This window comes from Hyla sarda, chromosome 5, assembly GCF_029499605.1.
Source record: "Hyla sarda isolate aHylSar1 chromosome 5, aHylSar1.hap1, whole genome shotgun sequence".
Lineage (NCBI taxonomy): Eukaryota > Metazoa > Chordata > Amphibia > Anura > Hylidae > Hyla > Hyla sarda.
Genome location: NC_079193.1, coordinates 130,562,064 through 130,585,479, shown reverse-complemented (window position 1 = coordinate 130,585,479; position 23,416 = coordinate 130,562,064). Strand labels below are relative to the sequence as shown.

The following is a 23,416-nucleotide window of genomic DNA, read 5'->3' as shown; positions in this document are numbered from 1 at the left end:
AGGGCCAGATGTTGCTTAACTAAAACTCCCAGCATGCCTGGACAGTCAGTGCATGCTGGGAGTTGTAGTTTTGCAACAGCTGGAAGAGCACAGATTGGAGACCATTATACAATGGTCTCCAAACTGGGGCCCTCCAGATGTTGCAAAACTACAACTCCCAGCATGCCCAGACAGCCAAAGGCTGTCTAGGCATGCTGGGAGTTGTAGTTTTCAGACTCCTAGAAGCAGCAGTGAAGATCTTCACTGCTGCTTCTGAGGACCATATACTTACCTGCCGGTCCCGTCGCTGCTCGTCCACGTGGCCGGTCCTGCCGCTGCTCCAGGTAAGTCCGCCGGTCCCCACGTGTTCCCCCCGAATGCCGCAGGTCCCCGCGAGTCCCTGCAGCCTTCGTCCCCCGTTCTGCCCGACTTCCAGGGGCGGGCAGTGCGGGGGATCTGAACTTTCACCCCAGATCACTGTGATTGGTCCACAGGGACCAATCACAGTGATCGCTGACCAGGACCATCAATTGATGGTCCTGGGGGTGAAGCAGAAGTTGTCCCCTGCTGGAAACAGCGGGACTTCTGCCAGTTAACCCGTGCGATGCTGCGCATCGCCGGGTTAACTGCATGTCATTTATAAACGCCGGGATGCGCGAACGCACTGCACAACCCGGCGTTTATATATGACATTCTGCGGGAAGGGGTTAATTCCCTTCTTGGCAAGTGTTACTCGCCCTAAAAAGGGCAGCCCCACACAGGAACCTCTCCCTATTTCTACCTGCAAACACTGCCATTCTCCAGGATTTTTAGGTGGAAATAGGAAGAGGTTCCTGTGTGGGGCCGCCCTTTTTAAGACTAGTAACACTTTCCTCGAAAAGGTGGAAGGGAACAACATATTGGGGGGGGGGGGGGGGGAATTCATAAACCTATATAGAGTAATTTTAAGTGTATTTTCTTGCGCAAAATCTTGCGCAATGATATTTTCTGCGTTCTTTTTGTGCGTCTTTTTTGGTGGAACTTTTTCTAAAGAGGTCTACCTTCGGGTGTACCGTAGAGCTATTTTTCCTGTAGACATTGATTTACTAACTGCGTTTTTTTTTTTGGACGCACAAAAAGAACGCAAGTCTCATTTTTTTTGCGCAAATATACACCACCTCGGAGGACACGTACCAAAGTGTGTATTTTCACACAGTAAGGACTGCAACTTCCATCATGGACAGATCCTGCCCATGATAGGAGTTGTAGTCCAGGGGCTGAGATGCAGATCGCAGCAGGTCATTCTGCAGTGACCCGCTGCGATCCGCATTTATTAACTGTAAAAGTCGGCGGTACATGCGGCTACATCGCGCTGCCACCGGCTTTTATATACAGCTGTCATAATTCATTAACCCCGCTGCCGGGAGAGGAGAGCTCTGATTGGCCAATAGCTATTCTCCAAGCAGAGCTCCCCTCTCCCAGCGGGGATTATGAATTATGATAGTGTATATAGAAGCCGGTGGCAGCGCGATGTAGCCGCATATACCACGGGTTTTTCATTTAAATGCGGATCGCAGCAGATCACTCTGGAGATCTGCTGCGATCCGCATTGCATCTGGAGCGTCCCAAGAGGGGAGGGGGGGGGGGGGTTGCGTGGGGGGAGGCCCGCCCCGGGTGCTGCTCACAAGGGGGGTGCCATGAGGGAGGACACCCTGTCGTGCGTCCGACAGTCGGTGTCACTCACTGTTTCTGTGAGCTCGGTCTGCAGATGGAGCTCACAGAAACAATGTGCAATAATAATTGTATACTGTACACACCCAATCGTGTCCCCACTGACCTGCTGGACTCCGAGGGGGTTAACTTGTTCCTGGAGACAATCTGTCACTGATACGTGACGCTACGCTGAGGTGGGCGTGGGTGGAATGTGTCGGATGGCGGAGCTGAGCTGACGTCTATTACGTAAGCTGTGAGGACTGGTCCCAGGCATACCAGTTCAGTAAAGCATGAGGAACGAGAGAGCAGGACGGTCAGGAACAGCAGGGGTGAGTGGTGCACCCTGCTGGGAGAGCTATGGTGGGGGGATGGAGAGGAGAGGGGGTGGTGGTGTGTTGATGTTTGAAAGACTGACATGAGGCAGACATGTGGATCAGTGGAGGAGGCGGCATCTGCATCAGAGGCAGCAGTGAAGCTCTTCACTGCTGCTTCTGGTAGTTTCAAAACTACAACTCCCAGCATGCCCAAACAGTCCAGGCATGCTGGGAGCTGTAGTTCTGTAACATCTGGCCCTTCAGATGTTGCCAAACTACAATTCCCAGCATGCCTTGGCAGTCTGGGCATGCTGAGAGTTATAGTTTTGCAACATCTGGAGGGCTACAGTTTGGACACCACTACACAGTAGTCTCCAAACGGTTCTCCTCCAGTTGCTGCAAAACTACAACTCTCAGCATGCCGGGAGTTGCAGTTTTGCAACAACTGGACGCACACTAGTTGGGAAACATTGTCTGTTTCCTAACTCAGTGTTTCCCTACCTGTGTGCCTCCAGCTGTTGCAAAACTATAACTCCCAGCATGCACTGACAAACCGTACATGCTGGGAGTTGTAGTTTTGCAACAGCTGGAGGCTCCCTGTTTAGGAACACGCTGTATTATGTCTTCCCAGGGGAGAGCACAAAAAATGCACTAACCCATATTTCTTGTTTTTCTTTTCTTCTCATTTCAGATACGTGAATGCGGAGGACTACATCGGATTCGGTGGACTGCAAAAGATGACCAGCATTTTTTAAAAATTTCAATAAAAGGGTTAATGAGGGCTGTGGGGGAGTGATTTTTTTAAATAAACTTTTTTCAATGTGTTGTGTATTTTATAATTGAATTTTCAGGGTTAGTAGTGGAAGCTGTCTTATAGAAAAAATCCATTACTATGCCAGGGCTTAGTGTTAGCCCCAAAAACAGCTAACGCTAACCCCCAATTATTTCCCCGGTACCCACCGCCACAGGGGTGCCGAGAAGAGCTGGTACCAGCAGGCCCGGAGCATCACAAATGGCGCTCCTGGGCCTAGGCGGTAACATGCTGGTGTTATTTAGGCTGGGGAGGGCCAGTAACAATGGTCGCCCACCCTATTAACGTCATTCTCTTGCTGCTTGGTTGGTATCTGGCTGATACTGAAAATAGGGGGAACCCAATGAGTTGTTGTTTTTTTTAATAAAAAAAGTGTGTGGTTCCCTAATTTTTTCCGTATCAGCCAGATGCCAACCAAGCAACAACAGCCTGACATTACCAGGGTGGGTGAGGATCATTGTTACTGGCCCTGCCCAGCCTAAATAACGCCAGCCTGTTACCGCCTAGGCCCAGGAGCACCATTTTTAACGCTCTGGGCCTGTTGGTACTGGCTCTTCCTGGAAACCCTGTGGCGGTGGGTACTGGGGTAATATTTGGAGGTTAGTGCTTGCTGTTTTGGGGCTAATGCTAACCCCGGCTTAGTGATGGATTCTGTCTACAAGATGGCTTCCACTACTAAGCCTGAAAATTCAATTATAAAAAAACACAACACAATGAAAAAAAAATTTTATTTAAAAAAAACACTCCCCCACAGCCCTCGTTAACCCTTTTATTGCCATTTAAAAAAAATAAAAACCGCTGTTCATCATCGCAATCCACAAAATCTGACATAGTCCTCCGCATAAACGTATCTAAATTTAAAAGTAAAAAAAAAAAATTGAGTACATTTTTGGTTTCCACACACCAGCAAAAATGCAAGAAAAACTGACAAAACAGAAAAAAGCTGGGACAGATTTTCTGGCATTTTTTATGATGTATAAAAACCTCAATGGAATCCTGACCTCAACGCAATAGAACAAAATCCCTAAGTCCACTTTTCCTGTGAGGTAGAGAAGGAGTGTACGTTAGAGCGAGGGGGGGCGTTTGTATATTTGCACAAGATTTATCAAAGGAGTGCACAACCTTAGTAAATTCTGAGCAATAGTGTATAATAGACAAGCAGTGAAAAGGGGTAGAACTGTGTCTACAATAGACACATATTGATGAATCCCCCCCCATTTTCCATTGTAGCAGGTGGGGGTAAAAATTCCCCTGTAAGGCCCTACACTCGCCCTATTAATTCCCTTTTTGGCAAGTGTTACTCGCCCTAAAAAAGGGCGGCCCCACACAGGAAACTCTCCCTATTTCCACCTTAAAACCCTGGGAACTGGCAGTGTTTGTAGGTGGAAATGGGAGAGGTTCCTGTGTGGGGCTGCCCTTTTTATGGCGAGTAACACTTGCCAAGAAGGAAATTAATAATAGAGGGGAAGTTTTTACCCCCACCGGCTACAATGGACCACACGTTGTTGCCTTCCCCCTTTTATAGGTCTTTGCATCACATCAATACTTGGTGGTATAGATGGAACATGGTGTTTTTGCACACCTTTCCTTTTGTTTGATTTAAAAAAACATTTTGGGTACATATATTTTATCCTAAGAAACATTAGCTTTAGCTAATGCATATTCTCAATACTTACTTATGGTCAAATGCAGAGGAATGTCTGTAACTGGGAAGCAGCACCTTAAATATGTTTTGCACTATACATATTTGTGAAGTGTTTGTGTGGCACCATAGTCAATCTACTCTGATGCATCAGGCATTGGTAGGTGGAAATCCTGGCTGTTCCATGCCTGATTCATCGTCACAAAAGGTCAGTCTCTCCACATTTTTCGTGCACAGATGAGTTCTCCCTGAGGTTACTATGGCCCCCGCCGCACTAAACACCCGCTCTAATGGCACAGTACTGGCCGGGCAGGACAGCTTTTCCAGGGCAAATGCTGCTAGTTGCGGCCACAAATTAAGTTTGGCTGCCCAGACGTCCAGCGGAACATCAAGGTGTGTTGGCATGGTCATGTCAAGGTATGCCACCACCTGCTGGTTCAGGTCCTGCTCCAGGTCTACCTGCTGCAGATGAGTTGCTTTACTATGCGGGTGAACAAAGCTACTCATCGGCGACTGTAGACTCCGGCTGCTGCTGATGGAGCTGGTACTGCTCCTGCCACCCCTCCTGCCTCTGCAGCCAAGGCAGTGGAAGGTGAGCGCAGAGGGCCCCCCGAGTCAGACCTGCGAGATGATGGACAATGGCACCAATAGGCATCGGCCAACTGACTACACAGGATGTCTCTGAAGTAGGTCAGTTTTTCCTCCCTCTCAGTGGGTGTAAAAAAGGCCCCCATTTTGTCCCGGTAGAGAGGGTCCAATAAGGTGGAGAGCCAGAAGTCATCCCGCAGCCGAATGGTGACAATTCGGCGGTCACTACGCAAGCAACTGAGCATGCATCGTGCCATTTGTGCAAGTGACTCGGAGGGACTCCCTGCCTCCATCTCCACTGCATACTGTGTGTGGGTCCTCTGTCTCGCCTTTCTCATAACCCTCTAGCTGCTCCTGCTCCTCCTCTCCTGTCAGATGACTAGAAAAACCACTCTCCAAGGCCGTGCCCTACACATCTGGTATGCTGAAGGGGCACTGAGACTTGTCTGTGCAGTGGAGGCTGAGGACACGGTGGAGGATGAGGAGGCAGAGTCGCAAACTGTCACAGGACCAAAGTCTTGAGAGCGTGGAGGAGGAAGCGGCATGACCTGTCCAAGTTGGTGGGCCCACTGGGTGAATGTGGTTCCTGCATAGCCACAACACCAACTTGGAGTTACAGCTCCAGACATCGGCGCTGCCGGGCACTTTGGTACACACTGACAGGCTCAAGGACTGGCCCACCTTCTCTTCCACAAAATTGTGCAGGCCTGGTACTGCCCTCTTCACAAAGAAATGACGGCTTGGCACTCTCTACCTCGGCACAAGCCATAAGTTCTTTGAAAGGTGGGCTCGGCACAAGCCATAAGTTCTTTGAAAGGTGCAGAGTCCACCACTTGAAAAGGGAGGGACTGCAGCACCAGCAGGTGCACATTCAGCTTCTGCGCCGTTGGATGAGTGGGCGCATTACTGTTGTCTTTGGACATGGCTTCACCGATGGATTGTTGACAGAATGACTGACTAAAAGTAGGAGCAGCAGGAGCATCTGGAGCGACAGAAGGAGGGTATGACACACAGCTCCCTTCGGCTTAGGTGGTGGAGCCTTGGCTGGCTGAAAGAGGGAGCGGCATGCCACTGGATGATGCAGCAGGCTGGACCACTACATCAGAGCCACGATTCTCCCAGGCCGCTTTATGGTGGCCCAGCATATGTTGACGCAGGGTCGTGGTGCCAACATTGGGACCCTAGCCATGCTTCACCTTCTGCCGACATCTTACATGTGGCTATGCTAACCTCCTCCGGATGCTTGATGAAAAATTGCCACACCGCCAAGTAGCTGCTTTCCCACCAACAGTCCGCACTAATTGACTGCTACTGCTGCCATCTCCAGGAACCTCTGTTCCACTACCTCGCAGAAAGGTAGGCTCCCGCGAAGCAAGTGGTCTTCCCCGGGCATGTTTGGCTCCAGAATTTCCACTTCTGCCACCATGGTGATTACCAACCATGCTACCACCTTGCTGGCTCAGCTGCTGTCTCACGGGCAACCTACAACCCTATTTCCTGATGATGAAGCCCTTCTGTGACCGGTTGCCAATTGCGATCGGCTTCATCATCATCAACAAGTGTCTGTACATCACTGATGTCCCCCATCAGGTTCCTCTGCTTCAGGACCCTGAATGCTGGCAACACCGCCTCCTACGTCACTCTTCTCATCACTACTTGCCCGCCTAGCGGATGTCTCCTCCACAGCTTGGCTGGGCAGTAGCTGCTGACTGTCCTCTATTAGATCATCCTCACTGAATAGTGGAGCTGAACCCACAGCATGAGATACTTCTTCGGGGGGGGGGGGGGTGGGGTCACTTGTGATAAAGTGGATGACCGTGTCAACCAATCGATGATGGCAGATGGGTTGCCGGTTTGAGACACGACCGCTAGCTGATACCGGGAGATGAGTCCTCTCGCTGCGAATCCTGCTGCCACTTGCACCTAGTATGCTGCGACCTCTGCCTGCGCGTGATGAATTTAGGCCTTTGCCACTCCTCTGTGCACATCCTGGGTGTCTGAGAAACCCACCAACTGTTGACTGGGGGTATCAGATGTCACTTGTGATAAAGTGGATGACCGTGTTAACCAATCGATGATGGCAGATGGGTTGCTGGTCGAGACACGACCGCTAGCTGATAACGGGAGCTCAGGCCTCTCGCTGCTGCTGCTCCTGCTGCCACTCGCCCCAAGTCTGCTGCGACCTCTGCCTGAAGGATTTAGGCCTCTGCCACTCCTCTGTGCACATCCTGGCACTTCTCTGCCTGACATACTTAGTGCGTATATGAGGGGAGTACAATATGTTTCACTACGCTTAAAACAGTATTTGTCTAGAACAGCAGCAGGTGTGTACTTTTGGCTGTCCTTTTACAGTATCGATGCCCTTGACAGATTAACAGGTACAAAATAGTACACTACTTAGATGTAGATATGTGGTATGCACTTATGAGGGCAGAAAAATTCTCTACAGTACACTTAACCCCTTAAGGACCAGGAGTTTTTCCGTTTTTGCACTTTCATTTTTTCCTCCTTACCTTTAAAAAATCATAACTCTTTCAATTTTGCACCTAAAAATCCAAATGATGGCTTATTTTTTGCACCACCAATACTTTACCCAAAAATCTACGCTGAAATGGAAAAAAAAATCATTGTGCGACAAAATTGAAGAAAAAACACCATTTTGTAACTTTTGGGGGTTTCCGTTTCTACGCAGTACATTTTTTGGTAAAAATTACACCTTCTCTTTATTCTGTTGGTCCATACGATTAAAATGATACCCTACTGATATAGGTTTGATTTTGTCGTACTTCTGGAAAAAATCATTACTGCATGCAGGAAAATGTATACATTTAAAATTGTCATATTCTGACCCCTATAACTTTTTTTTTATTATTTTTCAGCGTGTGGGGCTGTATGAGGACTCATTTTTTTGCGCCATGGTCTGAAGTTTTTAGCGGTATTATTTTTGTATTGATCAGACTTTTTGATCGCTTTATATTCATTTTTTCATGATTTAAAAAGTGACCAAAAATACACTATTTTGGACTTTGGAATTTTTTTGCTTGTACACCATTGACCGTGCGGTCAACTTTGAACGCCGCGTCTAAAGGGTTAATAGCGCCATGGGTCCCAGCAGTTGTTAGATGCCTGGCCTGACCCGCTATGATGTGGCCCCGTGTTATTTATAGAAAGGGAAAGGACTCAGGACGTACCGGTACATCCTTGGTCCTTAACAGGTTAAAAAAGTATTTGTGCACAACCCCTGCAGTCCACTACAGTGTACTAAACCCAAAATTGCACTCTCTCACAGACTATTAGGAATGGACTGCTGGCTATGTATTATACCGTCTACAGACTAGTATAACCAGCAGACCATTTGTTGTGGAACAAAGAGGGCAGAAAAATGCGCTCCAGTACGCTTAAAAAAGTATTGGAGTAAAACACCAGCCGGTGATTACTTTTGCCTGGCCTTTCACAATATCTAGGCCCATGACAGAATAACAGGTACAAAATAGTACACTATTCAGATGTATGTATGTGGTATGCACTTATGAGGGCAGAAAAATGCGCTACAGTAAGCTTAAACATATTTTTGTACAACAACCACAGTACACAACAGTGCTCCAGCACACAGTTGCTGTGTACAAAACCAAAAATTGCACTCTCTCAAAGACTATTAGGAATGGACTGCTGGGTATTATACAGTCTACAGACTAGCAGAACGCTAGGAGGTGAAATGCTGCTGGAAAAAAGCTTTGTGTAACACACAAAGTGCTGACAGTCCTATCTCTCTGCAGTGAAAGGATGAAGTGACTAACCGGAATATGGCTGCCGATTATATAGGGCTGTGACATCACAGGGGTGACTGGCTGCAGATAGGCTGCATCCTGAAGGTGATTCAGGGTCATCCCCTCTACCCTTGTTCCCGCCTTCCCAGAGTTCCTTGCCCCATGTCCTCACATGTGGATACGCCATTTTAGTTGCCCTGGAGCCTAGACTGCACTAAATGGAGTTTAATGAAGCGATATGCACGATAGAATCGTGGCAATATTCGCATTTAATTTAGCCAAACAACAAAAACGGCAAAACAATGCGTGCCGTATGTAGGTCCCGGGGGTACCAATATATAGCCAAAAACAAAGAGACCCACAATACTAATACTATTTCAAAAAGTATAACAATCTTTATTAGACAATAAAAAACAGTTTTAAAAAATTAGAAAAAGGCAGAGGATGACCTCTGGGGGCGAAGCCCATACGCGAAACGTGCGTTGGGGTGTTGGTGCTTGGTGCTCCTGGCCTTTGGGTATATGACAGATAGTCTTTTTTAGGTATTTCCTATTTATGTCTGTTGTATTGCATTGCTGCTTCCTATGTTACCTCAATGTATGTTAGATATTATATCTATTGTTACGATATTGTAAACATGCAGCTATGCCAGCCTTATATTATGTATACTCTTGACTGAATACCTCCATTACCCATACCAGGTCCACTGGCACCTGTTGTCTCCTGCGTAAGGTCATCCTCTGCCTTTTTCTAATTTTTTAAAACTGTTTTTTATTGTCTAATAAAGATTGTTATACTTTTTGAAATAGTATTAGTATTGTGGGTCTCTTTGTTTTTGGCTAAATATTCGCATTTGTTGCAAATCGAATTTTTCATGAAATTCATAAGGAAATCGGATTCGTCAGATTTGATTCGCTCATCTCTAGTCCCATGCAACAGCAGGAGCAGCCCACCACATGTAATACACTGCTCAAAAAACCTAAAGCGAACACTTAAAGGGGTACTACTGTGCTGACACTTATCCCCTATCTAAAGGATAGATGACAAGTTGCCTGATCGTGCGGGGTCCCGCCGCTGGGGACCCCCGTTATCTCACACGTAGCACCCCGCTCTCATCAGGCCCTGGAAAGAACATCCGCTCCGGGTCTGATGACGGGTCGGTGATCGTGACTTCATAGCTCCGCCTCCGTGTGACGTCACGCTCCGCACCTCAATGCAAGTATATGGCAGGGGGCGAAACAGCTGTCTCGCCCCCTGCCATAGACTTACATTGAAGGGCGGAGTGTGACGTCACATGGGGCAGAGCCGTGACATCACGATACTTCGGCCCCGTGATCGTCAGTCATCATACCCGGAGCAATGTTCGCTCCGGGGCCTGATGAGAGCGGGGTGCTACGTGCGAGATCGTGGGGGTCCCCAGCGGCGGGACCCCGCGCGATCAAGCAACTTATCCCCTATCCTTTAGATAGGGGATAAGTTGTCAGCATGGTAGTACCCCTTTAAACAACACAATGTAACTCCAAGTCAATCACACTTCTGTGAAATCTGTCCACTAAGGAAGCAACATTGATTGACAATCAATTTCACATGCTGTTATGCATATGGAACAGACAACAGGTGGACATTATAGGCAATTAACAAGACATCCCCAATAAAGGAGTGGTTCTGCAGGTGGTGACCACAGACCATTTCTCAGTTCCTATGCTGTCTGGCTGATGTTTTGGTCACTTGAATGCTGGCGGTGCATGAGACAGAGTCTACAACCCACACAGGTGGCTCAGGTTGTGCAGCTCATCCAGGATGGCACATCAATGCGATCTGGGGCAAGAAGGTTTGCTGTGTCTGTCAGTGTAGTGTCCAGAGCATGGAGGCGCTACCAGGAGACAGGCCAGTACATCAGGAGACATGGGGGAGGCTGTAAGAGGGCAACAACCCAGCAGCAGGACTGCTACCTCAGCCTTTGTGCAAGGAGGAGCAGGAGGAGCACTGCCAGAGCCCTCCAAAATGACCTCCAGCAGGCCACAAATGTGCATGTGTCCACTCAAACGGTCAGAAACAGACTCCATGAGGGTGGTATGAAAGCCCGACCTCCACAGGCCAGAGAACACCAATATTGGCAAATTCGCCAGTGGCGCCCTGTGCTTTTCACATATGAAAGCAGGTTCACTGAGCACATGTGACAAACAGAGTCTGGGGATGCTGTGGAGAATGTTCTGCTGCCTGCAACACCTTCCAGCATGACCGGTTTGGCGGTGGGACAGTAATGGTGTGGGGGGGGGGGGGGCATTTCTTTGGGGAGGGAGCACAGCCCTCCATGTGCTTGCCAGAGATAGCCTTACTGCCATTAGGTACCGAGATGAGATCCGCAGACCCCTTGTGAGACCATATGCTGGTGCGTTTGGATCTGAGTTCCTCCTAATGCAAGACAATGCTAGACCTCATGTGGCTGGAGTGTGTCAGCAGTTCCTGCAAGAGGAAGGCATTGATGCTATGGACTGGCCCGCCCTCTGAGACATCATGTCTCGCTCCATCCACCAACGCCACGCTGCACCACAGACTGTCCAGGGGTTGGCTCATGAGGAGCATGTCCAGGCGTTGTAGGGAGGTCATACAGGCACACGGAGGCCACACACACAATTGAGCCTCATTTTGACTTGTTTTAAGGACATTACATCAAAGTTGGATCAGCCTGTAGTGTGGTTTTCCACTTTGATTTTGAGTGTGACTCCATATCCAGACCTCCATGGGTTGATAAATCAGATTTTTATTAATAATTTATGTGTGATTTTGTGGTCAGCACATTCAACTATGTAAAGACAAAATTATTTTATATGATTAGTTCATTCATTCAGATCTAGGATGTGTTATCTTAGTGTTCCCTTTATTTTTTTGAGCAGTGTATAATTTATGCCAGTAACTGGCATAAATTATAGTGAAAATCTACCCCAGCTTGTAACTATGGGACATAGATGTGCCTGATTTATTGAGAGGCCATCACTTTTTAATAAATCCAGTGCAGCTGACACAGGCTGCTTACATAGGGCCTGAGTGGAAATGCTGGTCTTATTAAATCCTCCCAGTATGTTGACTGCAAGGTGATATTATTCAGTCACTATGGGGGAGATTTATCAAAACCTGTCTAGAGGAAAAGTTGCAGAGTTGCCTATAGCAACCAATCAGATCACTTCTTTAATTTATTAGAGGTCTTTTCAAAAAGGAAAGAAGCTATCTGATGGGTTTGTATGGGCAACTCAACAACTTTTCCTCTGAACAGGTTTTGATAAATCTCCCCAATGCGCTAGTAATATGTGGTCATGGTGTGATGGTAGTATTGGTCTTTATATTGTTCGTTTTCTTAGTAAGGGCCTATTCAGGTGGTAGAATATGCGCAAGGAGAAATTCCTGGTGGAAATTCCATGCATAGCACAATCTCTATTGCCAGCAATGCATATTCAAGCGGATATTTCCACTGCAGAATTTTCCACTGCAGTAAATCATCTGCCATGTGAATAGGTCAGCAGAAATCCCATTCAGCACAATTTTAGCTCCATGTAACATACCTTCCAAGTAAAATTTTCAACCTGAATTCCACTCGAAAATTCTGCTGTGTGAATAGGCCCTGAGAGTATGTTGGTAATATTTAATCACTTTGTGAAGGTAATATTTGGTCCCGATATAGTGATATTATTTGTTAACTATGCATATATAATGGCCCAGATTTACCAAATCTGCCTGAAACCCAAACTTTCTGGTTTTGCCCACAGCAACCAATCACAGCCCAGCTTTCAAATTACTATAGCTCATTAACATATGAAAGCTGAGCTGTGGTTGGTTGCTGTGGGAAAGATATTCCTTTTAACACTCCTTGCATGACGCCTCCTGAAATAACTAAATGTGATTTGTGTGTGCAATATTTTAACATTGGGGGGCCCGGCATTTCATTTTGCCCAGGGCCTCACTAAGTCTAAATCCGGCCCTGCAGCAGCTGGATTACGATTTTTTTTATAGAAATAATTTACAAATCTGTTTAACTTTCTGGCACCAGTTGATTAGAAAAAAAAATGTTCCCACCAGAATACCCCATTAATGTAAACACACTCAAAGGAACCTCTATGATAGGTGAGCTGGGAGCCCATAAAAAAAAAAAAAAAAAAAAAAGAAGAAAACTCTTAAACGTTCTCTTCCCTAAAACTTCATTTTTATTGTATACGATAAAAAGCTCTGTGAAAGTCAATTAAAACAAGTGATTACTGATACTGGCTATTGTTACTATATAGCTACATATAGTTACTCTCCCTAGGAACAAGACATTTACTAGACCCACTAGCAACTTGATGTTTAGCGTTTGCAGTTAGCCAGCTTATCAGTGTGTTTAAAATCAACAACTCAGTGCCCCTTCTACATGTTTTATTGCAGACTGCAACCTCTTCAGGAGGGTAATGGGTAACGGAAAAGTCGGAAGTGCCTGTGGGGTCATTACATGTCGGTCCCAATTACACTACCATTGGGGAATATAGAATAATTTTGAATGCTGCTAGAGAGCAATCTTTTATATCAGAACAGGAGCACACATTTATGTTTAATCTTCACCCCACAATACTGACCTTCTACACACATCCTAAAACACATAAATACATTAATATTATTAGAGGCAGACCAATTGTCTTCGGCAATGGCTGCCTAATACAAGGGGAAAGTCAATATCTGGAAATTGTCTTGGCACCTTTTTTCACTTTTTACTGCCGACACAGCTTAGATGTTGAAAGTTTATATAGCAACATCAGATATTTAGGATTACAAACTATCAAGCAATTTCTCAGCAGTAGAAGCACATTATACACAGAACATAATGAATTTGTCTATCAACTTTTGGAATTTGCATTGACACACAATAATTTTCTATTTAATGGTACATACTATCACCAGAGGTACCGCCATGGGGGCTTCCTGCGCACCTATGTACAGTATGCTAATCCTTTTTTAGGGTAGTGGGAGGAACAGGTTGTTTTTGAGGACACTTTATGTTGTTTCACTGATTACATTTTATTTTGGGGACGTTACATAGAGGACTTTCTTATTTTGTGGCATGGTGAAGGGTCTTTAATTTCAGAATTTGTTAAAACTTTAAACCGAAAATATATAGAGATGGCTATAAGATAGGGGGAAAATCCATCAGTTTCCTAGACCTCCACATACACATTGATAGTAAGAGACATCTTAAGACCAACTTCTACCTAAAGCCAACATCAGTAAATTCCCTGCTACATTGGGAAAGCTGGCATCCGTTTCGGGGAATTGCTGTTTAAATAGCACTTTTGCACAGAAAATCCAGGAACTGTTTAGACGCTTTAGACAAAGAGGATATCCTAGGAAACATCTTAAAGCAGCCTACAACAAGGCACAAACTAGTGATAAAGGTAAACTTTTGACAAAAAATAAAAGAGGTACCTGTTACATCAACACAACAGAAGATCAGTTCCAGAGGGACCTTTGATGGTTACGAAGAACAAGTGAGAAGTATTCTGCATTGCTATTGGCATATTTTAGCCAGCGATCCTGATCTGACCACAGTGGTAGAGGATAGACCACAAGTGACATTTTGTCAAGGGCCGAATCTAAGAAATTCTTGTACATAGCCATATGGTACAGGAACCCAAACCCACAATGTTGCTGAAGAATAAAGGGCCAGGCTCGTATGGATGTGGTAGCTGCATTATATATATTTATATATAGCCTGCTGCAATTGTCCAAAATTTATGTAGGAAAAACAACCCAGGAATTTAAGAGACCTATCTTGCAACATCTGAGTAACATCAGAACAAATGCAGACACTGCTTTGCTGAGACATATACATACTGCCCATGGAGACAGGATGCGATATCTTAAATTCTGGGGTATGTGTCATCTTAAATTGGGCCCAAGGAAAGGGAATATGGATAAACTCTTCCTGAGAAAAGAAGCCAGGTGGACATATCGGCTAAAAAGCTTATCCCCTGGGTGGCTCAAATATGGCTTCTCATATGCTGCAGCTAATTACCTAACCCCAAGGCCGTAGCCTGGGGTATAATACACCTCTAAATAGTACCCCCTAAAACATAGCTTTTATTGTATATCCAGATAAAATGAAAATTTATTTAGTTTTTAATTTTTAAACCCAGTGAAATCAATATTAAAACTGAATGTCAGGTAGGTTAGTGTCTGTGAGATCTGAGCAACATTGCTCCACTATAAGGGGTTCTGCAGTAGCCCAATATGCCTACTCTGACATTAACTAAAAACTAGATTGCCGCCTCTACATGTTTCGCCGTCCCCACGGCGTTCTCAAGAGGCAAACCAGTGGCAACAACACTACAAAATGGCGGCAGGGGCTATTTATAGACAATGCCCCAAACATCATCACTCGGCAACAGCGTCCTGTAACCTATCATATGCGCCCTCAGATTGCTCCAATCTCTCTCGAGGATCCACAATCATATCCTAGGTCATATCCTCTAGGATCACCAATGGGAATACTAAACATGTACTGACCTCATCTCCCTACGTCCTTCGGGAGCGCTACGTCATACTATGGAGCCTGCCGTTTACCATCGTACCGCGCTTGCGCACTAAGGTTTACTCAACATCGCAATTGTCTATCTCCCGCAGGTGAACCGGCGCATGCGCCCACACTTACGTTTGGTATCGCTACAGCTCTCGTTAGTGCGCATGCCCCCACACTTATACAATGATTCAGAAGCCTATTCTAACTGCGCTTGCGTGGGAAAATATAGTCATAACCAAGGTTTTAATATATATATATTTAAAAGAGAGTAGTATACCGTTCTTCATATGTATTCTGTATCAATTATTACCTATCATAGTACATAAAAATAGTGCATAAATGTGTAAGAACACTAAAGTGTAATGCATTAATATAATATATATATGGAAAATACCCCAAATTTACTTATATCATCTAATATACAATTAAAAATAATTAAATAATGTGATACACAACCAATAATTAATCAAACAAAATTAAAATCCATTGTGAATAAATAAAATAAAATAAAAGTGTATTAACATAACATCCAATTGATACAGTAATACCAAATGTAATACTTAATTATAACCTGTATCCCAAATTAAAGAAGAATTGAACAGCCTACCCTAACTAATCCATAATGTCGGCCCTTGTTAGATGTATTCACCGGCAGGTAAGTATCTGGTATTTACTTTTTAATATATGCATAATCAGTGTCATATTCTGCATAGCAGATAAACATTCACACCAGAAACTCAACAGTATATATAGATTTAATCAAAAATTGACCATATCCCAAGGGGGGGTCAGTACATATGAAAAAACACATGAAAAAACTTAAAAGACAAAAAATGTCAATCTAACCAGGGTGAACTTCCCTTAATTGGCTCTACTCATGATCGTTAAACAATCATCCGCCACCTATTTGTGTGTTAAAAACAACACTGGGAAAACCAAAAATATTATAATTAAGTTAGTGGATTGTTAAATCTTAAAGAAATGCTGCATACGAAAACCCTTCATTCAGGCCATTGGGTGCCTGACTATGGAGCCTCCAAATCCATTTGGCTTCTTCACGTAGGAGAAGGTTATCAATGTCACCTTTCCGTGGGCCCAATTTCAGTTGACTGAGTCCTATAAATCGTAATTCTCTGATCCGTCCTCCATGTACCGCTCTCATATGTCTCGAGATTGGTGTGTCCTTCTCTGTTCTGATAGAACTGAGATGCTGAGAAATGCGTTTGCGAAATTCTTGTGTGGTTTTGCCCACGTACCACTTAGGGCAAGGGCATTGAGCAATATAGATAATATTGTGAGAACTGCAGTTAATAAACTGTCTAATCTCATAGTGGCATCCATCCACAGGATTCCTCACTGTTTTGGTCTTATTTATCTGTTGACAAAAGCTACAATGCCCACAAGGATAACAACCAGTAGTGGTATTTCTCAACCAGCACTCTTTTCTACCTCCAGTTGCCAGATGACTATGGACTAATTGATCTTTAATACTGGGGCCTTTCCTGAATGTAATGCTAGGAGATTTTCCAATAACCTGAGCCAGGTCTTGATCCCGTATAAGTAGATGCCAATGCCTCCGCATTATTGCCATCACCTGGTCAGTGTGACCGTCAAATGTTCCAATACACCTTACTTTCTTGGAGGTATCGGTCGTTCTCATAATTGTTAACAGTGTGTTCCTATCTGAACTACATGCCCTCTTGTATGCTGTTTTTAGATGTTTACGAGGGTAGCCCCTCTGCCTAAACCTCTCATAAAGAAGGTATCTCAGAAGGAGAGTAAGAATCTTTATGAGAGGTTTAGGCAGAGGGGCTACCCTCGTAAACATCTAAAAACAGCATACAAGAGGGCATGTAGTTCAGATAGGAACACACTGTTAACAACTATGAGAACGACCGATACCTCCAAGAAAGTAAGGTGTATTGGAACATTTGACGGTCACACTGACCAGGTGATGGCAATAATGCGGAGGCATTGGCATCTACTTATACGGGATCAAGACCTGGCTCAGGTTATTGGAAAATCTCCTAGCATTACATTCAGGAAAGGCCCCAGTATTAAAGATCAATTAGTCCATAGTCATCTGGCAACTGGAGGTAGAAAAGAGTGCTGGTTGAGAAATACCACTACTGGTTGTTATCCTTGTGGGCATTGTAGCTTTTGTCAACAGATAAATAAGACCAAAACAGTGAGGAATCCTGTGGATGGATGCCACTATGAGATTAGACAGTTTATTAACTGCAGTTCTCACAATATTATCTATATTGCTCAATGCCCTTGCCCTAAGTGGTACGTGGGCAAAACCACACAAGAATTTCGCAAACGCATTTCTCAGCATCTCAGTTCTATCAGAACAGAGAAGGACACACCAATCTCGAGACATATGAGAGCGGTACATGGAGGACGGATCAGAGAATTACGATTTATAGGACTCAGTCAACTGAAATTGGGCCCACGGAAAGGTGACATTGATAACCTTCTCCTACGTGAAGAAGCCAAATGGATTTGGAGGCTCCATAGTCAGGCACCCAATGGCCTGAATGAAGGGTTTTCGTATGCAGCATTTCTTTAAGATTTAACAATCCACTAACTTAATTATAATATTTTTGGTTTTCCCAGTGTTGTTTTTAACACACAAATAGGTGGCGGATGATTGTTTAACGATCATGAGTAGAGCCAATTAAGGGAAGTTCACCCTGGTTAGATTGACATTTTTTGTCTTTTAAGTTTTTTCATGTGTTTTTTCATATGTACTGACCCCCCCTTGGGATATGGTCAATTTTTGATTAAATCTATATATACTGTTGAGTTTCTGGTGTGAATGTTTATCTGCTATGCAGAATATGACACTGATTATGCATATATTAAAAAGTAAATACCAGATACTTACCTGCCGGTGAATACATCTAACAAGGGCCGACATTATGGATTAGTTAGGGTAGGCTGTTCAATTCTTCTTTAATTTGGGATACAGGTTATAACTAAGTATTACATTTGGTATTACTGTATCAATTGGATGTTATGTTAATACACTTTTATTTTATTTTATTTATTCACAATGGATTTTAATTTTGTTTGATTAATTATTGGTTGTGTATCACATTATTTAATTATTTTTAATTGTATATTAGATGATATAAGTAAATTTGGGGTATTTTCCATATATATATTATATTAATGCATTACACTTTAGTGTTCTTACACATTTATGCACTATTTTTATGTACTATGATAGGTAATAATTGATACAGAATACATATGAAGAACGGTATACTACTCTCTTTTAAATATATATATATTAAAACCTTGGTTATGACTATATTTTCCCACGCAAGCGCAGTTAGAATAGGCTTCTGAATCATTGTATAAGTGTGGGGGCATGCGCACTAACGAGAGCTGTAGCGATACCAAACGTAAGTGTGGGCGCATGCGCCGGTTCACCTGCGGGAGATAGACAATTGCGATGTTGAGTAAACCTTAGTGCGCAAGCGCGGTACGATGGTAAACGGCAGGCTCCATAGTATGACGTAGCGCTCCCGAAGGACGTAGGGAGATGAGGTCAGTACATGTTTAGTATTCCCATTGGTGATCCTAGAGGATATGACCTAGGATATGATTGTGGATCCTCGAGAGAGATTGGAGCAATCTGAGGGCGCATATGATAGGTTACAGGACGCTGTCGCCGAGTGATGATGTTTGGGGCATTGTCTATAAATAGCCCCTGCCGCCATTTTGTAGTGTTGTTGCCACTGGTTTGCCTCTTGAGAACGCCGTGGGGACGGCGAAACATGTAGAGGCGGCAATCTAGTTTTTAGTTAATGTCAGAGTAGGCATATTGGGCTACTGCAGAACCCCTTATAGTGGAGCAATGTTGCTCAGATCTCACAGACACTAACCTACCTGACATTCAGTTTTAATATTGATTTCACTGGGTTTAAAAATTAAAAACTAAATAAATTTTCATTTTATCTGGATATACAATAAAAGCTATGTTTTAGGGGGTACTATTTAGAGGTGTATTATACCCCAGGCTACGGCCTTGGGGTTAGGTAATTAGCTGTGTCTCTTGGCCTCTTTAGTCCCCTTTTGGTCTAATCTGATTTTTTCTCATATGCTGCCTTTCTCTGATGATTGAATTGATTTGTCTTTAATATTCAGTTTTCAAATTTTCCTCTGTGTATATGTGAAGACCTATGTGGAGTCTATAGTTCCCATAGCATGGTACTAACTAGTGTGAATTTTATACACATCTATAATACTGTGATTCTTTGGCTGATGGTAATATATACACAAGAAGGAAAAGAATGATGGCGTATCGTATCACATTGCTAGGGGATATCAGAAAGATGATAATAGGTATGGACTGTGGTGTTCTGGTAGAATTGTTAGGGTTTGAGTGGGGAAGTGAATTCTCTCTCATGTATTATAAATAATATAGAGACCCACTAATATTAATCAACAATAACCCAAGATGTTGTACTATGATATTACATGAGGATACAGTAACGTCATATTATAATAAAGATTTAATATCATTTAACTATCATAACATTCTATATACAAACATCTGAACTGTATCAGAAAGCATATAACCATATCAGGATGTATGTATATGTATTGCCCTCACTATATTACCATAAAATTATATAACATTAATACAATCTAGAATGAGGGAATTATGGGTAAATATAATTTTGAAATTAAAATGGATAATAATCACCCCATTCAATATTATCTCTCTATGGAGTCACCTAATAACACTGTTAGTAATTGACAAATGTAATAGCCCATTGTTTTAATGATGTCTCATACTCATCACCATAGTGAATAGAGATCAATAGGTACTTACAATAACTATTTACTATGCGGTACATGCGCAATAGGTCAGACTGTGCTAGAAACTAAGTCCCAAGTTTCTTACTGTGTGAGCTGCGATTCTTTATACGCAGCTGCGGTGCAGCCGGATAATGAAACAGACAGACAAGTGTGACATGAGTGAACGGGAGAATGCAATAGGTCTGCACTACGGGCAGAGGAATGACGCGGTGTGTATATCATGCAAGTAAAAAGTGTTCCTGTTGGTTCCGTAGGATACAGTTAACATAGGGGAGTGAGCATTGGACATCATAACAGGAAACAATGGGACTTACATTATAAAAGACCCCACAGGCACTTCTGACTTTACCGTTGCCCATTACCCTCCTGATGGTGATGCAGTATTGTATCATATATAATAAAAGTGAAGTTTTAGGGGAGGGAACATATAAGAGTTTTTTTTTTTTTTTTTTTAACCCTGGGCTGCGGTGTGTGGGTTTGGTTTTCAGACAATGTACCACTGATTGTCAGGAATTAAATAATATTTGTATAGAAAGCCACAAGGTCTTACTAGTGGCACAGATTGGTTTAATTTAACTGTAATAATGCTAACAAATATAAACACATAGACATATTGAAAACTAAAAAACTATAACCATTATATTATCGAAGCTCAGCAATGGCCTTGTAGGTCTGTTCACAAGCTTGTGGACTATTATTAAAAGTTACCCGCACTGTAAGTTTGCATTTTATGTAGATTATTTATACAAATACACTAATAAACAAAGTGGTGCAGCTCACAATATATTCAATAGCCGAGGTATGATGGGCAAACACCTATACCCAAGGTGTGCTAATTATTATACCAAAAGAAAAGAGAACGCCCAAACCTCAAAGATAGTGAAACATTGTAAATTTAGTAATATTAATGGTTGACTAAGACCGTGCTTCAAATAACGATGATATTCCAAAAAATATCATCGTTATTTGAAGCACGGTTTTAGTCAACCATTAATAATACAACATTTACATTTTTTACTATCCTTGAGGTTTGGGCTATCTCTTTTCATTTTGTATATTTATTTAAATAAACTGTAAAATGGGGTCCAAAAGTATGTAGCATAGTAGTTTAAAATATAAAAAGTACTGCTACTATAATCTTACCCACTCTCAGAACAAAGTCATTATAAGACTGATAGTTGATCTCATCAAGGACATCAAACATCTCAATGGAAAAATCTGCAAGTGTGCTTAGATGAGAATAAATCGATTTTTTTGCCTGTGAAGAGTAGGACAATAACTAGAATGAAATGACATGACTTATACTAACAGTACATAACATTTAAGAATTGTTAGACTTTTTTTTTTTAAATAATCATTCATTAAAACATGAGTCTAGCAATTTTCCGAAACAAAATGTGAAATATTAACCCCTTAAAAGGGGTACTCCGGCGCTTAGACATCTTATCCCCTATCCAAAGGGTAGGGGATAAGATGCCTGATCGCGGGGGTCCCACCGCTGGGGACCCCCGTGATCTTGCGCGTAGCACCCCAGTTAAAATCAGTGCTTTGGATAGGGGATAAGATGTCTAAGCGCCGGAGTATCCCTTTAAGGACACAGCCCATTTTTTTCTTTGAGGACACAAAACTATTTTAGTTTTCCATCCACAGACCTATGTCCGGCTTGATTTTTGCATGACCAATGTACAGCACAGCGGAAGAAATAATATTTGTTTTTATTTTGTGGGTCAATACGATTCAAATGATACATGCTTCTCTATTATTGTACTGCTTTTAAAAAAAATTCAAACTTACTTTGTTTAAAAAGCATGTTTAAATATTTTATTGTCCTCTGCTGACCCCTATACCTCTCTTCTTTTTTCCATATAGGGGGCTGTATGAGGACTTATTTTTGTGCCATGATGTTTAGTTTTTAACTGCATCACTTTTCCGTATATGTAACTCTTTGTTACTAAACAACAGTGTGCCCAAAGAGCACTATTACCCTCTAACTTCTGATCCACTAAAATATTACTTTTATTGATGCTATTAAAATTGAAATTAACAAACGCGGATATAAAGATTAAATGGGTATTCCGGCCAAAGACATCTTATCCCCTATTCGAAGGATAGGGGATAAGATGTCTGATCACAAGGGGCAGCTGCTGCGCTGTCACATCCCCTCCCATAGACATAAATGGAGGGGGCGTGGTGTGACGTAACAAGGGGGCGTGGCATGAAGTCACATCTCCAGTTCAGGAAACACAAAGGTTTCCAAGACTGGAGCGGCAGCCCTGCATAGAATGCCGCTGCTGGGGCACCCCACGATCAGACATCTTATTCCCTATCCTTTGGATAGAGGATAAGATGTCTTTGGCTGGAATACCCCTTTAAAATCGCAATCCAGAGTGCAATAGAATACATTGTGGGGAGTACTCAGGAAATTAATCCTGTGAGGGGCGCATATAACAAGGAGCATCTAGGTGCTTCCCAGCAACAGCACAATGTTGTTTGGGCACTTATTGGAATTGCCATAACTACTACACAGTACTGAGCTGATTTCAGCCCTCATAAGGTACTTGTTATGCAGATTTCAAAAACAGCCGGTGCATCTGCAGTATGCACTCCTCCCTAACTAATGTGTGGTTTATTGTGCACCATTATAAACACACTGGATATGCTAACTAAAATCTTGAACGCTGCTACTTCCTACATACTTTGCCACTTAAGTGTGGTTTTCTCAAGGAAGAACTATAGCAGACTGAGTATAGACGTCTTGAGGTTTGATTTATAAGTCCTCTGTTAGTGATGTCCTCACAGATTGGTCTAATCATACACACAACCCAAAATAGGATATGACGTCCGTCCTATAAGAATACCAGTCATGACAGGTCATAAGATCATCTACCTTTGGTTAACCCCAACACTTACCAAGATTTTCCTCCCAATCTACATCAGCACCTGAAGGTTCCCCAACATGCGCAGGTGTATTCCAACATTACTGAACATCAGTGTTCCTACTGCGCACACTCGCAACAGACGTCATCCGCGCATGCACAGAGGACTCGGGATGCAGGGCGTATGCATACGACCCACGTCCTGAACAGGTTAAACTAACAGGCCTACAATTCCCGGGGTCACTGTTACTATAGAGTGCCTGAATATTAAAAATAGGGGTCTGTCTATTACATTACTTAATTCCTTTAGAACATGGGGGTGACTGCCATCTGAACCTGGCGATTTGTCTATTTAGATTTTTTGTAGGCG

General features: G+C 43.3%; 1 protein-coding gene across 9 annotated transcripts in view; it reads right to left on the bottom strand.

The window, feature by feature from the left end:
- ADCY1 (adenylate cyclase 1) overlaps nt 1-23,416 on the bottom strand; it is a 605,827-nt gene that overhangs the window by 50,639 nt on the left and 531,772 nt on the right. For all 9 annotated transcript variants that reach the window (XR_008843996.1, XR_008843995.1, XR_008843997.1 and 6 more), the window contains one exon: nt 21,314-21,428. Coding sequence is in view for 6 of the 9 variants with exons in the window: in XM_056520271.1 (XP_056376246.1) it covers nt 21,314-21,428 (115 nt within the window). In the remaining 3 variants the exon portion in view is untranslated. The remainder of the gene's footprint in view (nt 1-21,313; nt 21,429-23,416) is intronic.